Source organism: Chelonia mydas, chromosome 1 (genome assembly GCF_015237465.2).
Source record: "Chelonia mydas isolate rCheMyd1 chromosome 1, rCheMyd1.pri.v2, whole genome shotgun sequence".
Lineage (NCBI taxonomy): Eukaryota > Metazoa > Chordata > Testudines > Cheloniidae > Chelonia > Chelonia mydas.
Genome location: NC_057849.1, coordinates 226,626,678 through 226,649,361, shown reverse-complemented (window position 1 = coordinate 226,649,361; position 22,684 = coordinate 226,626,678). Strand labels below are relative to the sequence as shown.

At 41.5% G+C, this 22,684-nt stretch overlaps 1 protein-coding gene across 2 annotated transcripts in view; it reads right to left on the bottom strand.

Moving 5' to 3' along the window:
• Positions 1-22,684, bottom strand: part of EFCAB6 (EF-hand calcium binding domain 6) — a 153,835-nt gene that overhangs the window by 94,287 nt on the left and 36,864 nt on the right. For both annotated transcript variants that reach the window (XM_043538022.1, XM_043538023.1), the window contains one exon: positions 11,814-11,950. In XM_043538022.1, the coding sequence (XP_043393957.1) occupies positions 11,814-11,950 (137 nt within the window). The remainder of the gene's footprint in view (positions 1-11,813; positions 11,951-22,684) is intronic.

Below are 22,684 nucleotides of genomic sequence, written 5' to 3'. Positions count from 1 at the left end.
AGTCTGACCTCCTGTATATCACAGGCCAGTTGTCCCTGTATTGAGACCAATAACTTGTGGTAGACTAAAGCATATCTTCCCAAAAGGCATGCAGTCTTGATCTGAAGACAACAAAAAATGACAAATGCACCACTTTGCTTGGTAGTTTGTTCCCATGGTTAATCACACTCATGGTTAAAACTTTGTGCCTAATTTCTCATTTGAATTCCTCTGGCTTCAGCTTCCAGTCATTGGTTCTTGTTATGCCTTTCTCCATTAAATTAAAGAGTCTGTACTATTCTCTCCCTGTGGAGAGAGACTCTAAATGAAGTCACCCCCCAATCTCCTTTTCGATAAGCAACTTGGGCAAGTCACTTAAACTCCTTTTACCTCAGTTTCCCCATCTATAAAAGTGGGATATAGTGCCTACATACCCAAAGGAATAACTAGTTAATATTTGTACAGTGGTTCGAAATCTGTAAAGCATGACAGAAAAACTTATTAATAATAACATGGATAGACCATCTTCCAATTTGAAGCAAACTTCCCTGTACAAATTCAAAATAAAGGAAATACTTCACAAACATTGTGTGACTGGCTTATTTGAACACTGACAGTCCAATCATGACAAAAAAAGCCATGTTAAAGATCAGGTTAATGCTATATCTTGGTATAAATGACATGTCACTCATGATATATCTGTTTGCAATTCATACTTTTTTGGAGCTCAGTTTTTGTAACATTCAAATACTGTTAAACCCAGATATACACACAAATTATCAAAAATGAACACTTCACTCATTATCTACCACTAAAAACAAAAGTGACAGTTTTCATCAACACATGGATGCTCCAATATCTAACACCTGAAAAGCTCCATCCCCCATAAGCTGTATTGTTACTGATATCAGGCAGTGTCTGGTGATTGAACAAGAAGGCTTTTTCTGGATTTTCGTATGTCAAAGTTAAAAAATCAATTCCGTCAACCCAAAAATGGAACGACACCACTAATTATTTGTTCAGAACATCATTATGCATTACAAGCTGCTCTTAGCAGTGAACCATTAAAAGGGAACCAAAAAACCCAAGCCGTAAGTGTGGATCAGAATCATATGCTGCATGCTTGATCACTACCTTAGGTTACTATGAAAAGGACATGGTGCAGCTTGAAGATATAGTAAATGGAGAGTGAGCTTTTCTTTACAGCATCCACAAACAATGGTGCAAATCCTGCTCCCACTGAAATCAACAGGAGTTTTGCCATTGGCTTCACTGGAAGTAGAACTGATCCTTGTATTTACTGAAGGAATTAAATAATGAAACATTCATTCCTGGGGCGGGGGAAACCATGTTTATAGGCTTTAAAATAAGAATTCTTGACAAGAATCATCCTGATGGATAGACTGCTTTTAAAATTGAAATCACTAAGTGGCATTCCTTTTTATTCCAGTCTCCATGTGGAAAAGTAATAAATAGCCTCACTGATGTTTACCGTATTGTGATATTTATAGTACAGTACTCAGAATTATTTACATAACTTCTTTGATCCTAAAGGTACTATGAATTATACTGGTTCCTCATAACTGCAGTGGTGGTGATGCTGGAAATGAAAAAAATAGATTAGATTAGAATGGATAGATAAAATAAGGTGGCAATCCACTGATGCACAGCACAATGAACATACTGTACTCAGAAATGTTGTCCAAGGACACAAGGGCAAACCCATACTTAAACAAAAAGTGCCATTTTTAAAGGCAGGGGTTCTCAAACTGGGGATTGGGACCCCTCACGGGGTTGCGAGGTTATTACATGGGGGGTCGTGAGCTGTCAGCCTCCACCTTAAACCCCGCTTTGCATCCAGCATTTATAATGGTATTAAATATACTAAAAAGTGTTTTTAATGTATAAGGAGGGTCGCACTCAGAGGTTTGCTATGTGAAAGGGGTCACCAGTACAAAAGTTTGAGAACTACTGTTTAAAGGGATCTGTTTGCTGTGCCTTGTATGTAGTAATATTTCAGGTTACTACAACTGAAAGATATCAGCTGACAAATAAAACACCTGCATTATTTGTGTGTTTACTTTGTATATTTGACAGCACCATGTGTAGTCACTTTCACTGTTTCCTCTGTATTCTCAGTAATCCAAAGCCAGTTAAAGTCAATGGAAAGTCATTGTCTTAAATGGGCTTTGGATCAGACCCCTAATTAAATCCTGATATTGCAAACACACATGTGCTTAATTTTGAGCAAATAAATCCCAAATCAGGAAAGTACTAAGGCCCTGACCCTTAAACATTTATGCACATGTATAACTTTAATACTGTCATTGATTTAATGGGATTTAAGCATGTGTTTAAGCATCCTTCCTGAATATGAATGCTTTTTCTGAATCAGAGCCATGAGTAGTCCCATTGAAATCAACAGGACTACTGACTTCCTTAAAGGTAAGCCTGTTCCTAAGGGTTACTAAGGGTCTGTGCTGGAGTTATTTTTCCACTATTGAAAAGACCTCTACACAAACATGAACAAGGGAGCAAAAATATCCTTGTACACATTTTAAAGTGTGCATTTTTTTTAAATTTCAGCACATTATTTAAAGAACACCCAATCACTCCCTACCCTTTTAAAAAAATTAGCCAGTTACAGAAGATTCAAATTAAATGTAATGTGGACATAAGGCAGTGCTGATTTTCTAAATATCAAAATTTTGTCATTACTAGAATTATTTTGTTATTTTTCTACTTTCTATTTTTAACAAATATGAATGCTATTTTTTCATTATAATTAAAAAAAAAACAAATGTACCCATTATTCTTTCCAGCCCATTGTTTAAGAACATTTCACTTTTTACATAAAGATTTGCTCTGAAATGCTGACAAGGAAAATAACCTTGAGTTATTTGCTACATAACTGCCAGATGAGTACACTAAAAGTGCCAGGGGACAACTTCATCTCGAGCATCTGACTCTTAAGAAAAATCTTCTATGTGTGGTATTTAAGAATTGGTACTGTATCTGCCTACTACCCTTCCTACAATATCTGAGCACCCCTTCCACAATATATGAGAAGAGATTGTCTTGTTGTTCTCAGACAAATCCAGGATACCAATGAGAGAGTCAAGGTCCATTGCTTTTTGTTAAAATAGCCATTCCAAAACAGGGAAGTGTCAGCACTGATGAGAGGCTTGGATGAGTTTAAAGTCCACTAGGACCATTGGACTGTATAACTGTGAAAGCCTGAAGGTCTAAGTACTGGGTACAGGAGAATGGTATTTGTCAGGTAGGCATAAAGATCTATGGATGGGAGGGAGAAAGCTAGGGACCATTCTTTCCAGGCAAGATTGTGCCGGCACAGATCAACTGGGAGCTGGTTTGCCTTTTTTTGCGAGAGGACAAGACTTCAGAGCTGCCAGACTTTTTCTCTCATTGACAGGTACTTAGTATCATTTCAACTATACTACAAACTACTGACTTGTCTATCTAGAGTAGGTCTGGCCTATCTGAGAGAAAGTTCCTGAGGCTAAATAGTGTCCTTCACACGGCTCTTGGATCTCATGCATTTATATGGAGCCTGATCATTGACTATGACCATTTTCCCAAAAGCATACAGCTCCTTTTGTGTCTCCCACCCTAAAGACTGACATTTGTGGTCAGAGAAAGCCCTCTTTATAATTATAGTCCTGATCCAAAGACCCTTAAAGTCAAGGGAGAGATTCAACACAGTCCCAGAACACCATAAGAGAAGTTTTGTCTTGGGCAGAAACATTTATCAATCACTCCAAGCCAAATATTCAATGGGCTTGGGCTTGAATCAGAAACAGCTGCAGAGTTCTGAGCGCAGAGTAGACATGAACACAGGAAACTACCTTGAAGGAGAACACCAGAAGGCAGAGTAGCAGTAGACTCCAGTAGAAGGGACAACACTGAAGACACTGAAACACCTGTATAGCTGTCTTTTCATTCTGAGTTGGTCTGGAAGTTATCTCTCGGGTTGACTAGGCTCTGCTGTAGTTTAGAACAAATTCCAGAGACAAAAAGGATGGTAAAAGCCAGGAGCCTGTTAACTGGGAGTATTGGAAAAAGTTTCAGGTCCTCCAAAGCAAAACTTCAGAACTAGTCTGTTCTGACAAATGCAGCCTTCATCTGAAAAACCCATGCCATTTAAATCTATATTGCCCAGAGCTATTAAAGCGATACAGTGTAGCAGCCAATTGAGAATCTAATGTTTTAGTTCCTCTATGGGTTCATGTCACTGAAAGTGAGGCTCTTAATATCTAAGGAAACATCACTGGGAACCTCAGGAACAGAATCCAATTTAAACTAGACTAGCAGTACAGAGGATACTGGTTTCTTTTTAATGCAGCTGGCTTTTTAGGGCCTTTAGTGAGGCAGGATCTTCTATCTAGGCTCTCGCTTTAATAAATTAGGAATGAAAAAACAGGAAGAAGAGAGGGAGGAATGATAATATTCTTAAAGAAAAGAAGACCTCTCGGCCTACCTGATCTCAGACCCTGGAATGCTAAAGAAGAGTGAAAGTTGCCCATGGACTTTAGTTAGAGGGTGGCTGTGGATTTTTGGTGGGGACCTCCACAGATAATTGCTCTGAGACTTGGACTGTTAGGCAAAGAAATATAGGAAGTGCAGCTTTTGGTGTCTTGCCGCAAGAGTTACATTTGCTCAGTTTCCTGCTAGCCTTTTCTAGTTTCTCAGCTATTATCACCTCTCATGGAAAAACCTTTTTAGTTTTTTATTTTATTTTTTTGGAGCAGCCTAGCTAGTCATTGAAATTTCTGGAATGTGAAAGTGGAGGCATTTCACTTGTGCTGATCACTCCTGGGAAGCCAGAAAATGACTAAGGCACTCAGGAGATACATGAGAACACCTGGACTTTGCCATTTTATTTGTTGCCTTTTCCTACTTACCTATGATGTTATATGCAAAAGCCCATTAATAAGTGAAATAAGTTTATGCACTTGGATAATATTCACTTAAGACATGCTGGGTCAGGGGAAGGGTGATTTACGAGGATGGAGTATGGAGGTAGAGATAGAGAACCAAATTTACTGGCATGTTTATTCCTCTGTGCTGCCCTGGTGCTACAAACAACCATAAACCATCTTAACTAGAGCAGTGCAAAACTGCTGGTGTAGCAGTGAATCTGGCCCATGATTTTAATTGCCCTCAAAAAGTTAAAGCTTTCTAATCCCTGGAACAGGGCACTAATAGCTTTCCCTCAATGCACTATCATCATTAATGATGTCACCCATGTACTTTCAGTGGAGAATAGACTCCAAGATGCTTAATGGTCCATTCTAATAAGGAATTCAGGTACAGTTTGGTTACGTATAAAATCTCTCAAGTTTAACAGGCTTCTTTAAGAGAACGTAACTGTAGTTTTGTGATTTTTACTAAGCAAGATAAGATGAAAGCAATTTTTAAAAGAAGTAATTCATTATTTCTGATCTTCTGTTCTCCAATATAAAGGTGAATCTGTATCATTATTTTATATGTTAAGCTTCAGAAGTTTTATCTGAAACATCGTCATTGTTGAACATTTAAAAAAAAACCCAAATAAAAATCTGTGATCTTTTTTATTATTCAGTACTTATGGAGATCTAGTAACATTTTTTATAGATTTACTACGTTTCAGATTTCAGTGCCAAACACAAGCTTTATTGTCAAATAAAGCATTGTTTTGTTTGTTGATTGCTGGCTTTAGAAGAATATTGCTTCTGTTCTATAATTGCATGTACAAAATTATTTAATTGGTTTTGTTGGGATGTAATTCTGAAGAATGTCCCAGCCAGAAAAGATATAAAAATTGAAACAGTAAGCCCAACCAGCAAAGACAGGCTAAAAATTATTTTGGAGGTTGCTTGTGGTGGGGACGGGGGGACCAACAACAAAAGAACGGCCCATCCTAATTTGTTTAATTTTCCTTTAGGCCCTTATCCAACAGAAAACAGCCTCCAAGATTGCTGCTGACAAAAGCTCCATGGACCTTATGGCGTATGCATCCGTGAAAGCAGTTCCAAATTCCAAGAGGATATATTGGAAACCGCCATGTGGTAAACACACAGCTAGATTCTCCTCTGTTCATGGTGTTAATTATACCTACCTCCACCAGCTGATATTCCTGAATTCCAGGGGCAATTCACCTGCCCTCTTTCAAAATTTCCACCGAAGAGGAGCAGCTTTAAATCACAGCCAGGGCTCCACAGGAGTCCACAAGCAAAGAATGGTAAAGAGATGCACGGAATTAGTGTATCCTCCAGTTGCCTTGGATGCCCATCCTCCTGGGGCAATTTAGCCTACCTTAGGGCTGCAGGCACTGCCTTTTGCAGACCCCCAGTAGAATAGAGGCAGTGGCCACTTTTCACTTCCACACCTGCCCTCTGACAGAGGTACCTCTGCTAGGGTTTATGACAGTAAAAGCTGGCAGGGACCCTGGAATCATAATGCCAAAAGTATCAAGTGGACACTTAATTAATACTTAGCACTTACAGGGCAGAGCATATTATATTTTAAACTCCTGTACAATCATTAATTAATCAATCCTCATATCACCCCAGTGAGGTAAGTATAATTATCCCCTTAGACAGGCTGGGAAACTAAGCACAGAAAGGTTAAGTGATTTGCCTGAGGTTACCAAGCAAATCAGTGCTGATCTGGGATTACTCAGCGTTCCTGAATCAAAGACCCATGCTGTGTCTGCTGACTCATATTCCCTTTCTAACTACCCCCTTCCCAGAGACAGAATCTGTGTTTCCAGCTCACTTAATTACCCTGCTTGGCAATCAGGCTTAGGGCATGATATCAAAGCTCCAAGCTTTCCCTGACATCCCAATGGGGAGAGTATGTTCTACCCTGCTTGAATAATCTTCTGAAGAGGACTCATAGTTCAAATATCTCCCAGGACTCAGCCAAGGAAAGCAAGAGGATTGAGCAAAAGATTGTTTTTTTCACCTCCAGTGACTGGAGCAAAGAAGGCCACTCCATTGCTCATCACTTCTCTCCCTAGAACAGGTTCAGATGGGTCTCACTATTATCACCATTCAGCATGTAATCAGGATGGGGTGAGAAGGCACCAGCAGTACCATTCCTGGAACTGGTGTGAAGGGGGGAAGGAATGTCTTGTCAGACAATCTTTGGGAGATCAAGACAAAGAGGTTCTACCCCAAACACCAATCTCCTTAAAAAAAAAAAGGAGTACTTGTGGCACCTTAGAGACTAACAAATCTATTTGAGCATAAGCTTTCGTGAGCTACAGCTCACTTCATCAGATGCATGCAGTGGAAAATACAGTGGGGAGATTTTATAGACACAGAGAACATGAAACAATGGGTGTTACCATACACACTATAACAAGAGTGATCAGGTAAGGTGAGCTATTACCAGCAGGAGCGGGAAAAAAAACAAACAAAAAAAACTTTTTGTAGTGATAATCAAGGTGGGCCATTTCCAGCAGTTGACAAGAACATGTGAGGAACAGTAGGGGGAGGGGGAATAAACAAGGGGAAATAGTTTTACTTTGTGTAATGACACATCCACTCCCAGTCTTTATTCAAGCCTAATGTAATGGTGTCCAGTTAGCACATTTAATTCCAATTCAGCAGTCTCTCGCTGGAGTCTGTTTTTGAAGTTTTTTTGTTGAAGAATTGCAACTTTTGGGTCTGTAATCAAGTGACCAGAGAGATTGAAGTGTTCTCTGACTGGTTTTTGAATGTTATAATGCCTGACGTCTGATTTGTGTCCATTTATTCTTTTACGTAGAGACTGTTCGGTTTGGCCAATGTACATGGCAGAGGGGTATTGCTGCCACATGATGGCATATATCACATTGGTAGATGTGCAGGTGAACGAGCCTCTGATAGTGTGGCTGATGTGATTAGGCCCTATGATGGTGTCCTTTGAATAGATATGTGGACACAGTTGGCAACAGGCTTTGTTGCAAGGATAGGTTCCTGGGTTAGTGGTTTTGTTGTGTGGTGTGTGGTTGCTGGTGAGAATTTGCTTCAGGTTGGGGGGCTGTCTGTAAGCAAGGACTGGCCTGTCTCCCAAGATCTGATGAGTCGTCCTTCAGGATAGGTTGTAGATTCTTGATGATGCATTGGAAAGGTTTTAGTTGGGGGCTGAAGGTGATGGCTAGTGGCGTTCTGTTATTTTCTTTGTTGGGCCTGTCCTGTAGTAGGTAACTTCTGGGTATTCTTCTGGCTCTGTCAATCTGTTTCTTCACTTCAGCAGGTGGGTATTGTAGTTGTAAGAACGCTTGATAGAGATCTTGTAGGTGTTTGTCTCTGTCTGAGGGTTGGAGCAAATGCGGTTGTATCATAGAGCTTGGCTATAGACAATGGATCGTGTGGTGTTGTCTGGATGAAAGCTGGAGGCATGTAGGTAAGTATAGCGGTCAGTAGGTTTCCGGTATAGGGTGGCGTTTATGTGGCCATCACTTATTAGCACCGTAGTGTCCAGGAAGTGGATCTCTTGTGTGGACTGGTCCAGGCTGAGGTTGATGGTGGGATGGAAATTGTTGAAATCATGGTGGAATTCCTCAAGGGCTTCTTTTCCATGGGTCCATATCATTAAGATGTCATCAGTGTAGCACAAATAGAGTAGGGGCATTAGGGGACGAGAGCTGAGGATGCGTTGTTCTAAGTCAGCCATAAAAATGTTGGCATACTGCGGAGCCATGCAGGTACCCATAGCAGTGCCGCTGATTTGAAGGTATACATTGTCCCCAAATGTGAAATAGTTATGGGTGAGGACAAAGTCACAAAGTTCAGCCACCAGGTTTGCCATGACATTAACGGGGATACTGTTCCTGATGGCTTGTAGTCCATCTTTGCGTGGAGTGTTGGTGTAGAGGGCTTCTACATCCATAGTGGCTAGGATGGTGTTTTCAGGAAGATCACCGATGGACTGTCGTTTCCTCAAGAAGTCAGTGGTGTCTCGAAGATAGCTAGGACTGCTGGTAGCTTAGGGCCTGAGGAGGGAGTCTACGTAGCCAGACAATCCTGCTGTCAGGGTGCCAATGCCTGAGATAATGGGGTGTCCAAGATTTCCAGGTTTATGGATCTTGGGTAGCAGATAGAATACCCCTGCTTGGAGTTCTAGGGGTGTGTCTGTGCGGATATGTTCTTGTGCTTTTTCAGGGAGTTTCTTGAGCAGATGGTGTAGTTTCTTTCGGTAACCCGCAGTGGGATCAGAGGGTAATGGCTTGTAGAATGTGGTGTTGGAGAGCTGCCTAGCAGCTTCTTGTTCATATTCCGACCTATTCATGATGACGACAGCGCCTCCTTTGTCAGCCTTTTTGATTATGATGTGAGAGTTGTTTCTGAGGCTGTGGATGGCATTGTTTTCTGCACGGCTGAGGTTATGGGGCAAGTGACGCTGCTTTTCCACAATTTCAGCCCGTGCACGTTGGCGGAAGCACTCTATGTAGAAGTCCAGTCTGTTGTTTCGACCTCCAGGAGGAGTCCACCCAGAATCCTTCTTTTTGTAGCGTTGGTAGGAAGGTTTCTGTGAGTTAGTATGATGTTCAGAGGAGTGTTGGAAATACTCCTTGAGTCGGAGACGTCGAAAATAGGATTCTAGGTCACCACAGAACTGTATCATGTTCATGGGGGTGAAGGGGCAGAAGGAGAGGTCCCGAGATAGGACAGATTCTTCTGCTGGGCTAAGATTATGGCTGGATAGATTAACAGTATTGCTGGGTGGGTTAAGGGAACCACTGTTGTGACCCCTTGTGGCATGTAGTAGTTTAGATAGTTTAGTGTCCTTTTTCTTTTGTAGAGAAGCAAAGTGTGTGTTGTAAATGGCTTGTCTAGTTTTTGTAAAGGCCAGCCACGAGAAAGTTTGTGCGGGTTGGCTTTTTATGAGAGTATCCAGTTTTGAGAGCTCATTCTTAATCTTTCCCGGTTTGCTGTCTAGGATGTTGATCAGGTGGTACTGCAGTTTCTTTGAGAGCGTGTGGCACAATCTGTCAGCATAGTCTGTGTGGTTTGTAGATTGTAATGGATTTTTTACCTTCAGTCCTTTTGGTATGATGTCCATCTGTTTGCATTTGGAAAGGAAGATGATGTCTGTCTGTATCTGTACGAGTTTTTTCATGAAGTTGATGGATTTCCACTCCATACGGCTAAATTCAGTGCCTTGCATAATGACAGGTTTCAGAGTAGCAGCCGTGTTAGTCTGTATCCGCAAAAAGAAAAGGAGTACTTGTGGCACTTTAGAGACTAACCAATTTATTTGAGCATAAGCTTTCGTGAGCTATAGCTCACTTCATCGGATGCATGCAGTGGAAAATACAGTGGGGAGATTTTATAGACACAGAGAGCATGAAACAATGGGTATTACCATACACACTGTAACGAGAGTGATCAGGTAAGGTGCGCTATTACCAGCAGGAGAGGGGAAAAAAAACCAAAACCTTTTGTAGTGATCATCAAGGTGGGCCATTTCCAGCAGTTGACAAGAACATGTGAGGAACAGTAGCGGGGGGAAAATAAACATGGGGAAATAGTTTTACTTTGTGTAATGACACATCCACTCCCAGTCGTTATTCAAGCCTAATGTAATGGTGTCCAGTCTGCACATTTAATTCCAATTCAGCAGTCTCTCTTTGGAGTCTGTTTTTGAAGTTTTTTTGTTGAAGAATTGCAACTTTTGGGTCTGTAATCAAGTGACCAGAGAGATTGCCAACTGTGTCCACATATCTATTCAGGGGACACCATCATAGGGCCTGATCACATCAGCCACACTATCAGAGGCTCATCATTCACCTGCACATCTACCAATGTGATATATGCCAGCATGTGCCAGCAATTCCACTCTGCCATGTACATTGGCCAAACCAGACAGTCTCTACGTAAAAGAATAAATGGACACAAATCAGACGTCAGGAACTATAACATTCAAAAACCAGTCGGACAATACTTCAGTCTCTCTGGTCACTCGATTACAGACCCAGAAGTTGCAATTCTTCAACAAAAAAACTTCAAAAACAGACTCCAATGAGAGACTGCTGAATTGGAATTAAATTTGCAAACTGGACACCATTACATTAGGCTTGAATAAAGACTGGGAGTGGATGTGTCATTACACAAAGTAAAACTATTTCCCCTAGTTTATTCCCTCCAACCCTGCACTGTTCCTCACACGTTCTTGTCAACTGCTGGAAATGGCCCACCTTGATTATCATTACAAAAAGTGTTTGATTTTTTTTTCTCTCCTGCTGGTAATAGCTTACCTTACCTGATCACTCTCGTTACAGTGTGTATGGTAACTCCCATTGTTTCATGTTCTCTGTGTCTATAAAATCTCCCCACTGTATTTTCCACTGCATGCATCTGATGAAGTGAGCTGTAGCTCACGAAAGCTTATGCTCAAATAGATTTTTTAGTCTCTAAGATGCCACAAGTACTCCCTTTCTTTTTGCAGATACAGACTAACACGACTGCTACTCTGAAACCAATCTCTTTGAGACTGTGTGGGTGAGACCCCCATTCCCACCCACAACAATCAAGCTGCTTGAAGCTAGGAGGAGTTCAGATGCTATGACCCATTCCTTTAGGAACCAGACAATGGAATTACTACCTCCCTCAGAGTATAGGAAGTTTCAGAGGCTGCAGTGTGCATCTGGGTGATTAAAAGGATAGGTCCATAATATGGAGCAAGGCTCTTGGCAGCCAGCCAGCTTTTATCCTAATAAGTCAGCCTATTGCCAAGCCACTCTCCAGAATCTGACAGCCTATGCAGTTCAGAAGGCCACAGAGACCCCTTAACTTATTAATTTCAAGAACCACACAGAAATCTTTGACTATTTCCTTACTTACTTTTCATACTCTGCATCCTTCATCTTGAAACAACTGATCTCAAGAATTCGTCTTAGCTCATGCCGCTGTATTTGTCCTGTTCGGTTATAGTCAAAAAGTCTACAGGTCTTGAGGATGCTTTTCAAATTCTTTGAAATCTATAAATGATAAATGATCAAATTAACAAGAAACAAACACTGATGCAACCTGAAACACAGGCACTGGACAGCTTTGCTAATATAAAAAATGGCATTTTATACCTTTTCCAACAATGCAAAAAAACCAACTTTTTGAGCACAATGTTACAAAATGACTCGAAGACATGAACACTGTGCAGTTATTGAATGTTTTAAAGGCAATTTCCTCAGTAAATCGTGTTGGTAAAGTTAAAAAACTTTTAGGCAAAGTAATGAGTTTCAAATACAACTCATTCCTTTTAAGCAGTAGATAAAAGACATCTTCCTCCAGTGACTGAAACCTAGAGATTTGCCAGAAACCAAATACTGCATGATTGTGGCAGATCTGCTTGACATTGGTATTTATGTTTATTAGAAATCAACAAATGATTAGTGTTCTGCATAAAGTGGAGTGAATCTCTTTTTTATTCACTTCAAATATTTACCAAAAATAAGGGGGTATGTTTGAGGGTGAAAAAAGAAAACATGGGGTTTTGCTAGTGAAGGTGGTGACATTTGCAACTGCAGCCCTTTCCTCTGTCCCTGCTGAAAATCTGTGCAAATTCTGAACCTGAATATGTAGTCATATATTAAAACATGACATTGTGGGGTGCCAAGCTTACTGTTTTTCAATTACTTCTATGTCGAATTTTGCTCAGTTTACAAGTAAGAAAAGTTTTCTTAAAAATACTGCTTTTTTTAACTACTGTTCCTAAAAATTCAAGCTGGGAAATGAAAGTCAAGTTGTGTACTTTCTGGTTCACACAACAGGAGCAACAATATAGATTCTACAACTGGAACTAAGTTGCTTGTTCTGATGATGGTATATGAGCCAGAATAGAATCCTGTAGGCTATGCAGTGCTAGTAGGAGTATAAAGTAGCAAAACCTTGGGTGAAATCCTGCTCCCACTGAAGTCAATAGGAGCTTTGCCATTGTGAACTCCTTATTCCCACTGCTGAGCAGTTAATCCCATGAGTACTTTCTTTGACTGCAATGGCACAATGTATGGTTATACCTGCCCGCCAAGGTAAGTAATGGGCCCACAATCTAATCCAAAGTAAGCAGAATTGAGGCATACAGTCAGGTTATGACTGGTCCTTGGCAGGTGTGCACAGGTCAGGATGATGGAAGGGGGCAATTTTTTGTTTTGGATGGAGACAAGGAGGAGGGAAAGCTGGTTTTATTCATAAAAATTGCCTTTTGCTACTATGAACAGTTAAGACAACACAATAAAGTTCTAATATAAACAGGATTGGCAAAAATCCAGAAGTTTCCCAGTTTCACTGGACTGGGAAAACATTTCCACACATCTAGTCCCACACATCTAGTCCCACACAACCTCAAGGTTTTCATGAGAAAGGCTATTTATTAACATTTGATATCTTTTGGTAATCAGATTTTGTTAAAGAGGGTCACTGTATGGTCAAAGAATCAAGCTTTAAATACTTCAATCCCCCCAGAATCAGAGATTCATTTCCCAGAAGGTTGAACTTAACCCTACATTCTTATAAGTCAAATTGAGTGCCATGCAGTTTACTACTGTGGCACTCTGTACCTCAAAGCAGCACCCTAGAACCCCCCTATCCACCACTGTCATATAATCATGATATGTTTTGTACAATGTATGCCTTGTGAGGTATCATTTTAAAGGTCATGATCTGCTGAAACCTGTTTTGTCAAAATATGTATATCATTAGGGTTTATGAAGTGATGAGATTTTGCTGTATGGTTGTTATTGAAATATGTTGTAAATTTGGGAGTCATCCATTGTTAGTTCTCCAGTGACAACAAAGCTGGTGATCCACACCTAGGCTGCCATCAAACCACCATTAGTCAGCAGGTGAGTTGTAAACAAGGGATTTACAATTCTGTAAGAGAAATACCACACAATGGGAATTGCTCAGCCCTGTGACTCAGGAAGCCCAATCAGGCATGCCTGGGTTAGTTTCTTTCCAGGGACATGGATTAAGAGTATAAAATAAGGGTCAGTGGCACCATGAGGGCACCTTTCTCCTCCCCACCTACACTGAAAGCAAAAGAATGCTGGGAAAACAAAGACCTGAACTGAGGAGACTGGTCCCAGGCTTAAAGGGAAAGCCTGTGTATTAAGGACTGTAACCTACCTGCAACATCCAGCAGGGTGAGAAAAACTGCTTGATACAAATATTGTTCAGCCTAATAAAGTCTAGGATTTAGACTGCATGCTTACCTTTTATTTTCTTTGGTAACTATCTCTGACTTCTTGTGCCTACCACTTATAATCACTTAAAATTGATCTTTCTGTAGTTAATAAACCTGTTTTATATTTTATCTAAACCAGAGTGTTTTGGCTGAAGTGCTTGGGAAATCTCAGCTCAGGTTACAAAGGCTAGCGTGTATCCTCTCCACATCGAGGGAGGGGCAGATTGGGCAATGAACATGTACAGGTCAGGCTTCTGACTAGGGCAAGACAGTTACTGTTCTGGGCTGCAAGGCTGGGGGCTTGGGAGATTTGCTGGTGCCTTTCTCTGTGTGATTTGTGAGTGGCTCAGGGAGCATTCATGCAATTTAGCTGGATGTGGGGCTGTTGTACTGAGTGATAACAGCACCTGGGGGGTTTGCTGCTTGTCACTAGCAAAACATTGCAAGAGAGAGCCTGGGCTGGAGAAAGAGCCTGGGCTGGAGAGATAAGAGCATAACAGTTCCCCAGTATCCCAGGGATCCTGTCACAACTACATAAAGATATTTCAGCTGATCATTGAACATGATAAGCTTCTTTCAACATTAGAAACGTTAGTCCTGTTTGTTCTCAATAGACATTAATGAGCCAATCACACTTTTCATTACAGTAGGACCTTGTCTTGGTGTCTGGGCATATTGTCCTCTCTTACTACTGTTGTGCGTCAGTTGGCTACTACGTTCCACCCCAGAAGTAACTGCATTTCAGCAGTGTTACAAGTAGGTGGTTTGTGTAGCACTGGTGGATCCCTCAGGATCAAAAGGCAGTTATTGGAGTTGTCATAAATATAAAGGGAAGGGTAACCCCCTTTAAAATCCCTCCTGGCCAGAGGAAAAATCCTCTCACCTGTAAAGGGTTAAGAAGCTAAAGGTAACCTCGCTGGCACCTGACCAAAATGACCAATGAGGAGACAAGATACTTTCAAAAGCTGGGAGGAGGGAGAGAAACAAAGGGTCTGTGTCTGTCTATATGCTGCTTTTGCCGGGGATAGAACAGGAATGGAGTCTTAGAACTTTTAGTAAGTAATCTAGCTAGGTATGCATTAGATTATGATTTCTTTAAATGGCTGAGAAAAGAACTATGCTGAATAGAATGACTATTTCTGTCTGTGTGTCTTTTTTGTAACTTAAGGTTTTGCCTAGAGGGATTCTCTATGTTTTGAATCTAATTACCCTGTAAGGTATCTACCGTCCTGATTTTACAGGGGTGATTCCTTTACTTCTATTTACTTCTATTTCTATTAAAAGTCTTCTTGTAAGAAAACTGAATGCTTTTTCATTGTTCTCAGATCCAAGGGTCACCTATGCAAATTGGTGAGGATTTTTACCAAACCTTTCCCAGGAAGTGGGGTACAAGGGTTGGGAGGATTTTGGGGGGTAAGACGAGTCCAAACTACGTTTCCCAGTAAACCCAGTTAGAGTTTGGTGGTGGCAGTGGATATTCCAAGGACAAAGGATAAAATTAATTTGTACCTTGGGGAAGTTTTAACCTAAGCTGGTAAAAGTAAGCTTAGGAGGTTTTCATGCAGGTCCCCACATCTGTACCCTAGAGTTCAGAGTGGGGGAGGAACCTTGACAGGAGTACTAGGTGTTTAAAGTATTTTCTTACACTTTGGTGTGTAAAGAAAATTCAGTGCAAATCACATCCAGCACCAGACACAGGAAGTTCTAAATACAGTTTTTATGCAGACCACAGATTACCCTGCAAAGACTGAAGTACTCTACCTCCAAATACAAGGCTACCCACCTAACTGTATTTTGCTAGCAACATAATTATTAATGATCCCTGTACTTCCCTCAACATATGCATTCCAAAGAGAGCCTGCACCCATGGATCTGAACTTGTGGGGTACCACCTGCATAATATTCTCCTTCCTGCTCCCTTATTCTGTGGAATCCTCTCTGCATGGAGAACACAAAGTTTCACTTCTGGATGTTTGACAGGGCAAGCAGAGGAAGGTGGAGAGGGTTCACTGGTCTGCACTGCATCACTGCATTCTCCCCACCCCAAACCCTCCGATTCTGTCTATACTAACTTACACGGTCTTCCCCCCTGTGTGGTGTAGAACAACCCTTAAAGGGGTTTCAGGGGAATCCACAGGACAAGTGAGCCCCTTGTAGCACAATTCATAGAGGGATCATGTTGTTCAAGGGAGGCAAAGTGCTGGAGTGAGGAGGCAAGAGACCTCTGTGCAGATTTGCTGAGATTCCCTTGCATAGCTTGGGGGATGTAGGGAGGGAGGAGTCTGAAACCCATGGCTTCTGCAGGTAGCAAAAGCTGCTCCCCGCTTGTAAGAGAATCTGAAGGAAATTCTGCAAGTGCAAACTAACAGTTGCTGCTCCTCTTTAGAGCAAACACCCTAGTAATGTAGGGAGTACAGCAAGTACTGAAATATTTATTTGAAGTAAAAATGGCAAAAATTTAAGGGTGGCAACTGTTCATTCTACAGAACTCTATGCTGAGGAACGAGGCAATGGCAGGACTGGGATTTAAATCCAAGTCTCCTGACTGCCAGCCCACTGTTCAAACCAGCAGAACATTCCGCCTCTCTCATTTTAGTGAAAACGTGTCAAACATCCCACCGCCACGTTGTCATTCCTGGGGGCAAAAGAATGAGAAGTCACTTGTGCCTTTAAGGCACGGCCTGCAGCAGGGAATAGCTTGGAAGTACACTGCCTCTGCAGCAGTCACCAGAGAAGCACAGCTTGTGCATCATACGTTTACAGGGTGCAAGATGTGCTTTCCTTCACAAAAGGCAAAGTCTGCTGGTCTGTACAGGGCAAGAAAGGGAGAAAGGCCATAACCCGTCCATTTCCATAGCCCTTCTGGGGAAGCTACCATTGCTGGACTGAAGCAATCCTGGCTCCTGGCATCCTCTTTCCCTCAGCCTGCATACACAGGCAGAAATTCTCACATTCTACCCTGGAATGGGCTTGGAGAATGAACCACCTTCTCATCCCTAACGGGTGGCTTCTCCAGAGCAGGGTACCAGGTATACAGGAAAGGCAGGGTGAGCAAGCTTTCACAGCCAGAGCTCAATCTGGTGCCTGTACTGCAGACAAACAGAAAACTTCAGCCTGCAAGGCCGTCAATCCAGCACATTTCATGCATACTTTTTTTTTTGCTTTGTTTAAAGAAAAAGGAAAAATAAATGCATGAAAAAATATTCCTTGTGCAATAAACACATCAATGCTCATTTTCCATATATTCTACTTGGGGCCATTTTGTGTAAAATCTTTAATTAAAGTTTTTCTTTGAAATTGTCATCATCAAACCAGAAGAAAGAAAGTAAAAAACGGAAGGACACAGCTGTGCATATATGAAGTGCTATTCAGTACCAAATGAATTGGAACAAAATAAGTATCGTGACTGTTATGCTCTTAGTTTTGGCTCTGTATTCTCAGTAGCACAGTCTAACTTGTCACTTTATATTGATTCCATCTGTTTACACTCTGCAGAGTATTGGCTTCCTACGGTGAACATTTCCTATTTACCAGCTGGTAGAGATAGGCCAAATCAGATAGAAAAGAATTAGACTATTTTCAGAGCCTCATAAACATAAAATCAAAAATTTGTGGGGGAAGGGAAGTAGGAAAGTGGGGAGTGAGGAAGAGATACTGGGCCTAATTCTCATTTACACTAAGGCCCTTTATACATTCTAGCTATTTAGAGGCCCTTAAAATTGGTGTAATATATTTATGCGCACTTTAAGGCCTTTTTACACCACTACATTTTACGGGAGTGTAAAGGCGGCTTAGTGTAAATGAGAAACAGGCTCAGTATGTTGATTACCTTTAAAGAGACACTAGCAGTTTAGGTCCAGAACTAAGGATTAGTTAGTATGAATACTTATGCACAAACATCTCCATACAACAGCTAGAAGTGAAATGCCGAAATGTAAACCCTGATGCATAAGTGCATTATGGAGCCATCATTGTATCCTCACAAGCCTTCTTACAAATTTGCTTTTCCTAGTGGTTGGTTCTCTTCTTTTTCTTCTTTGCCGAGGTGGTTTCAACCCCATAGCCGATAATTCCTTGTTGGATCAACCAGGCAAGGTACTAACAAGCTTCAACAGGACTTTATTTTCAAAGTGGAAACCTATTTACCAAGCTGCTGCTGCACCCTCTGTAGCTTTCTCTCAGCCTCTCAACTCTTCCCCCCTCCTTCCTGTTTCCTGTCCTTTCAGACTCCCAACAGCCAGTGCTCCCAATTCTAATAATTACAAGGAACATCTAAATACCACATTCCCTCCTCTTTTAAGAAACTCTCCCAATTAAAATAAACATTATTGTTCTAACCACAGGAACAAATATGAAACAAGACACTATACTGTTGGCAGAAATATTACACTGAAAACACTGTAGATACTACATAACATAGTCTCTAGTCCACACAGGTGGTCATCTGGGTTTGACAGGCCATCTCTCAAGCCCCAGTTCCAGTGCAATGTCTTGTTGTGTTGGTACTATGGTGAAGTCATCCAATGCAGACTGGGTGTTGGCATAATCTCCTCTTGGTGCATATGCAGGTGCAAGATAAGAAGCATTCCATACCCGCCCATCAGAAAGTCGATAGGTGTAAGATCCCTTCTTCTCTATGATTTTAAGAGGAGCTGTGAATTTATGGTCCCCTTTGCGTAAAATTCCAGGTTTTCATATTCTAACAAAGGAACCAAACTCAAACTTTGGTTCCTTAGCACCCCGCCGCTTGTCTGTGAAAGCCTTAGACTTTGCTTGGTTCTGTTCAACTGTTTTTCTCACATCATCCTCGTTTGGGGCATCAGATTCTGCCTTTAACAATCCAGCAATGTTCAGTTTAGTATTCATCTGTTTCCCATGCAGTAACTCTGCGGGTGATCTTTGCATTGTGGCATGTTGTGTAGCCCGGTATGCTTGCAAGAAATCAGTAGTGAAGGGTATCCACAATCGCCCTTCCAGTTTAGCCATTTGCAAACTCTTTCAAACTTCTGTTAAACCATTCAATTTCCCCATTGGCTTGAGGGTAATATTGGGATGACCTTCTGTGTAAAATGTTCCTCTGTGCTCGAAAAGTTTCAATTTCCAGGGAAGTAAATTGACTACCATTATCTGAAACCAGTTCTTTGGGGTTACCTTCCTTGCTAAAAACTGAAGAGAGGAGCTTAATTACTGTAGCAGAAGAGATTTGCGATGTAAACGCTACCTCAGGCCATTTACTGAAATAGTCTATTAAAGTGATGGCATAACGGCAGTCAATTGGAGCAGTATCAAAGGGTCCTACAATGTCAATCGCCACTTTTTCCCATGCAGATTCAGGAAGAGAAACAGGCTCTAATGGAGGGGTAAATGTCACTGCTGTCTTATCATGCATTTGGCAAGTGACACAGGATTTTATGAGTGTTTCAGGTTAAGAGTCCATCCCTGGCCACCAATACAGATCCCGTAGTCATTGTTTGGTTCGGACAATTCCTTGATGAGTATCGTGTGCCAGGTGTATGAGTTTTGACTGTAATTCTTCTGGCACAAGGAGCGGGTGTGTACCTCGTCGCAAACAGTCATCAAACAAAGAAAGTTCACCCCAAACTCTAAAATAAGGCAGCAAAACTGGGTCAAGGTTTTTAGGGTGACTGGGTCATCTCTTTGTCAGAAATTCCCATAGTTTTTGTTGAATTGGACACACTGAACAAGCAGCTTGAAATTGTTCTCTTGTAACTGCAGTGAGAGTGCTTGTAATAAGTGCAACCACTACATCCTCATCCTCCGGTGGACCATCTGGTGAAGGCAAAGGCAGGCGAGAAAGGCAATCAGCGACCATATTTTGGTTTCCAGGCTTATATTCCAGTTCATAATTGAAAGAGAGTAGTCTTGCAGACCATCGAGCAATACAATATCCTGCTCTTCCCAGTCCTTTCGTGGTGAGCAACGTCGTCAAAGGGCTGTGGTCTGTGCGCAACTTGAACGTGCGGCCCAACAGGTAAGTTCTCCATTTTCCAGTAGCCCAGACACAAGCAAGTGCTTCTTTTTTGACTGTAGAATATTTTCTCTCAGAATTACTTAGTGTCCTTGAAGCAAATGCAACAGTCCTCTCTGTGTTGTCCTCATGCAGTTGTGGGAGAACAGCCCCAAGTCCATAATCAGAAGCATTAGTAGTTACAATTGTGGGCAATGCAGGACTGAATAGTGCAAGTATTGCACTATGTACAATCAAGTCTTTCTGGTGCATCCGTTGTCCACACTAAGGTTGAACTTCTCCGTAGTAATTCCCGTAACAGTTCAATGACAGAAGCATAATTGGGAATGAATTTTGCATAACAGGAGATAAGACCCAAGAAGGAACGTAAGGTTTGCAAATCTGTTGGAGGAAGAGCATTTGAAATTGCCAGGATATGATCTGGATCAGGTTTTAGTCCAGCCTGTGAAATTGTATGCCCCAGAAAGGATAGTTCAGTTTGTCTAAATTTGCATTTGGACCTATTGAGCTGGATGCCTGGTGTGCTGATGCAGTTTAGTACAGGCTGTAGGTTATTGTCATGCTCCTCAGAAGTATTTCCAAACATGATAATATCATCCAGATAGCACTGAACTCCATGTTGATTCTTCAGAATCAATGACATTATTTTTTAAAAGGCACTTGGGGCAGATGCGAGACAGTATGGAACATATTTAAAACAAAATAGTCCCTCATGTGTAATAAATGCTGTGAAGTCTCTGCTATCTTCATGCAACATAACCTGGTGGTATGCGCTCTGCAAATCAAGAGTGGAAAACATCTTTGCTCCACGGAGTTCTGCAAATATTTCTTCTATGTGAGGAAGAGGATGACTGTCAATCACAATTGCTTTATTTGGCTCCCTTAAGTCCACACAAAGGCGAATGCCTCCACCCTTCTTCTGCGTCACTACTATAGGTGAAACTCATTCTGAGGAGTTGATCTCTTCAATAATGTCCTTTCAATAAAGTCTGCTAAGTTCCTCTGAAACAGCTTCCCTGACTGAAAATGGTAAGTGCCGTAACTTCTGTCATACAGGCATCACATTATTCTGCATTTTAACTTTATGCAGAAACCCATAAGCACAGCCGAGTTTCTCCTCAACCTGGTGTTGGATCCCAGCTAAAACTGGTGAGGGTACCGCAAGAGTGCTTTGCTGAGGAAGATCAACTCGTCCATTAACTACCCTGAGATTTAAAGCAGCCAATAAACCTCTGCCAAGGATAGGAGTGCCTTTGTGGACAATGTAGAACTCTGCAGTTACACAGCAATCGCCAAAAGTAACTCTTACTGGCAGGGAGCCATGTACTGAAAAATGGTTTTTCAAATAGCACGCCAAGTGAAGTTTGGGTTCAGTAAGAGGCACATGTTTAAAGTAATGCAGATAGATGGAATCAGGTAGTATAGATACTGCTGAGCCAGTGTCCAACATTAGCTGAATAGAGTGTGGTTTGCCTGAGGGTATGGCAGAAACGTTTACAGTGTACTTTATCTGTTCTGGAATATGTGCAGTAGTGATTTTGTCCACGCTCAGCACAGTAACATCTGGTATTGTAACTGCATGCACCTGTTGATTGAACTGGCTACTGCGTCACACTTTAGCAAAATGCCCAATCTTTTTGCAATGATTGCACTGAGCTACTTTTGCCGGACATCCTGTATAGCTTACAAGGTGTTGTGGGGATCCACAGCGAAAACATGCTTTTACTGTATTTTGAATTTGCTGATTCGGTGGTTTTTCATTAGTTTTCCTCTTGCATTTGTGTGTCTGCAGTGGTAGTGAACTTTTCTGCAAAGGAGTCACAGCCTGGACTGTGCCTCCTGTATCTATGCTCCTTATTTTGGCTTCAGTTGTAGCTGACTCAATCTGAGTAGCAATGGTTATTGTTTTTGTAGTGTAAGTTGTGGTTCTAAAAGTAAGCGTTGTCTTACATGAAGCATGGTTGTTTTCTCAATGAGCTGGTCTCTAATCATCTCATCTGCCACATTCCCAAAGTCACAAATTATAATCAGACTCCTCAGTGAAGCAATATGCTGCATTATAGTTTCCCCTGGTTTCTGCTCACTCTGGCGAAATCTGTAGTGATTAGCTACTACATTCACTTTTGGCACAAAAAAATTCTTTAATGCAGTGAATGCAGTCTCATATTTATCATCTGCAAGGGGAAAAGTGTAAAATATACGCTGCCCTTCTGCTCCAAGGCAATGGATTAGCAGAGCACGCTTTCTTACTTCAGAAATCTCTGTAGCACTGATTGCAAGCAGATCAGTCTCAGACATATGGATCCAGGTAGTAAAAGCAATTGGAGGCTCACCTGGGCTTTGCAGAAAGGGTGCAGGTGGGTTCAGAGGCAGAAGATCCATCCTCATTGCCAAAATGTTGTATCAACCAGGCAAGGTACTAACAAGCTTCAACAGGACTTTATTTTCAAAGTGGAAACCTCTTTACCAAGCTGCTGCTGCACCCTCTGTAGCTTTCTCCCAGCCTCTCAACTCCTCCCCGCTCCTTCCTGTTTCTTGTCCTTT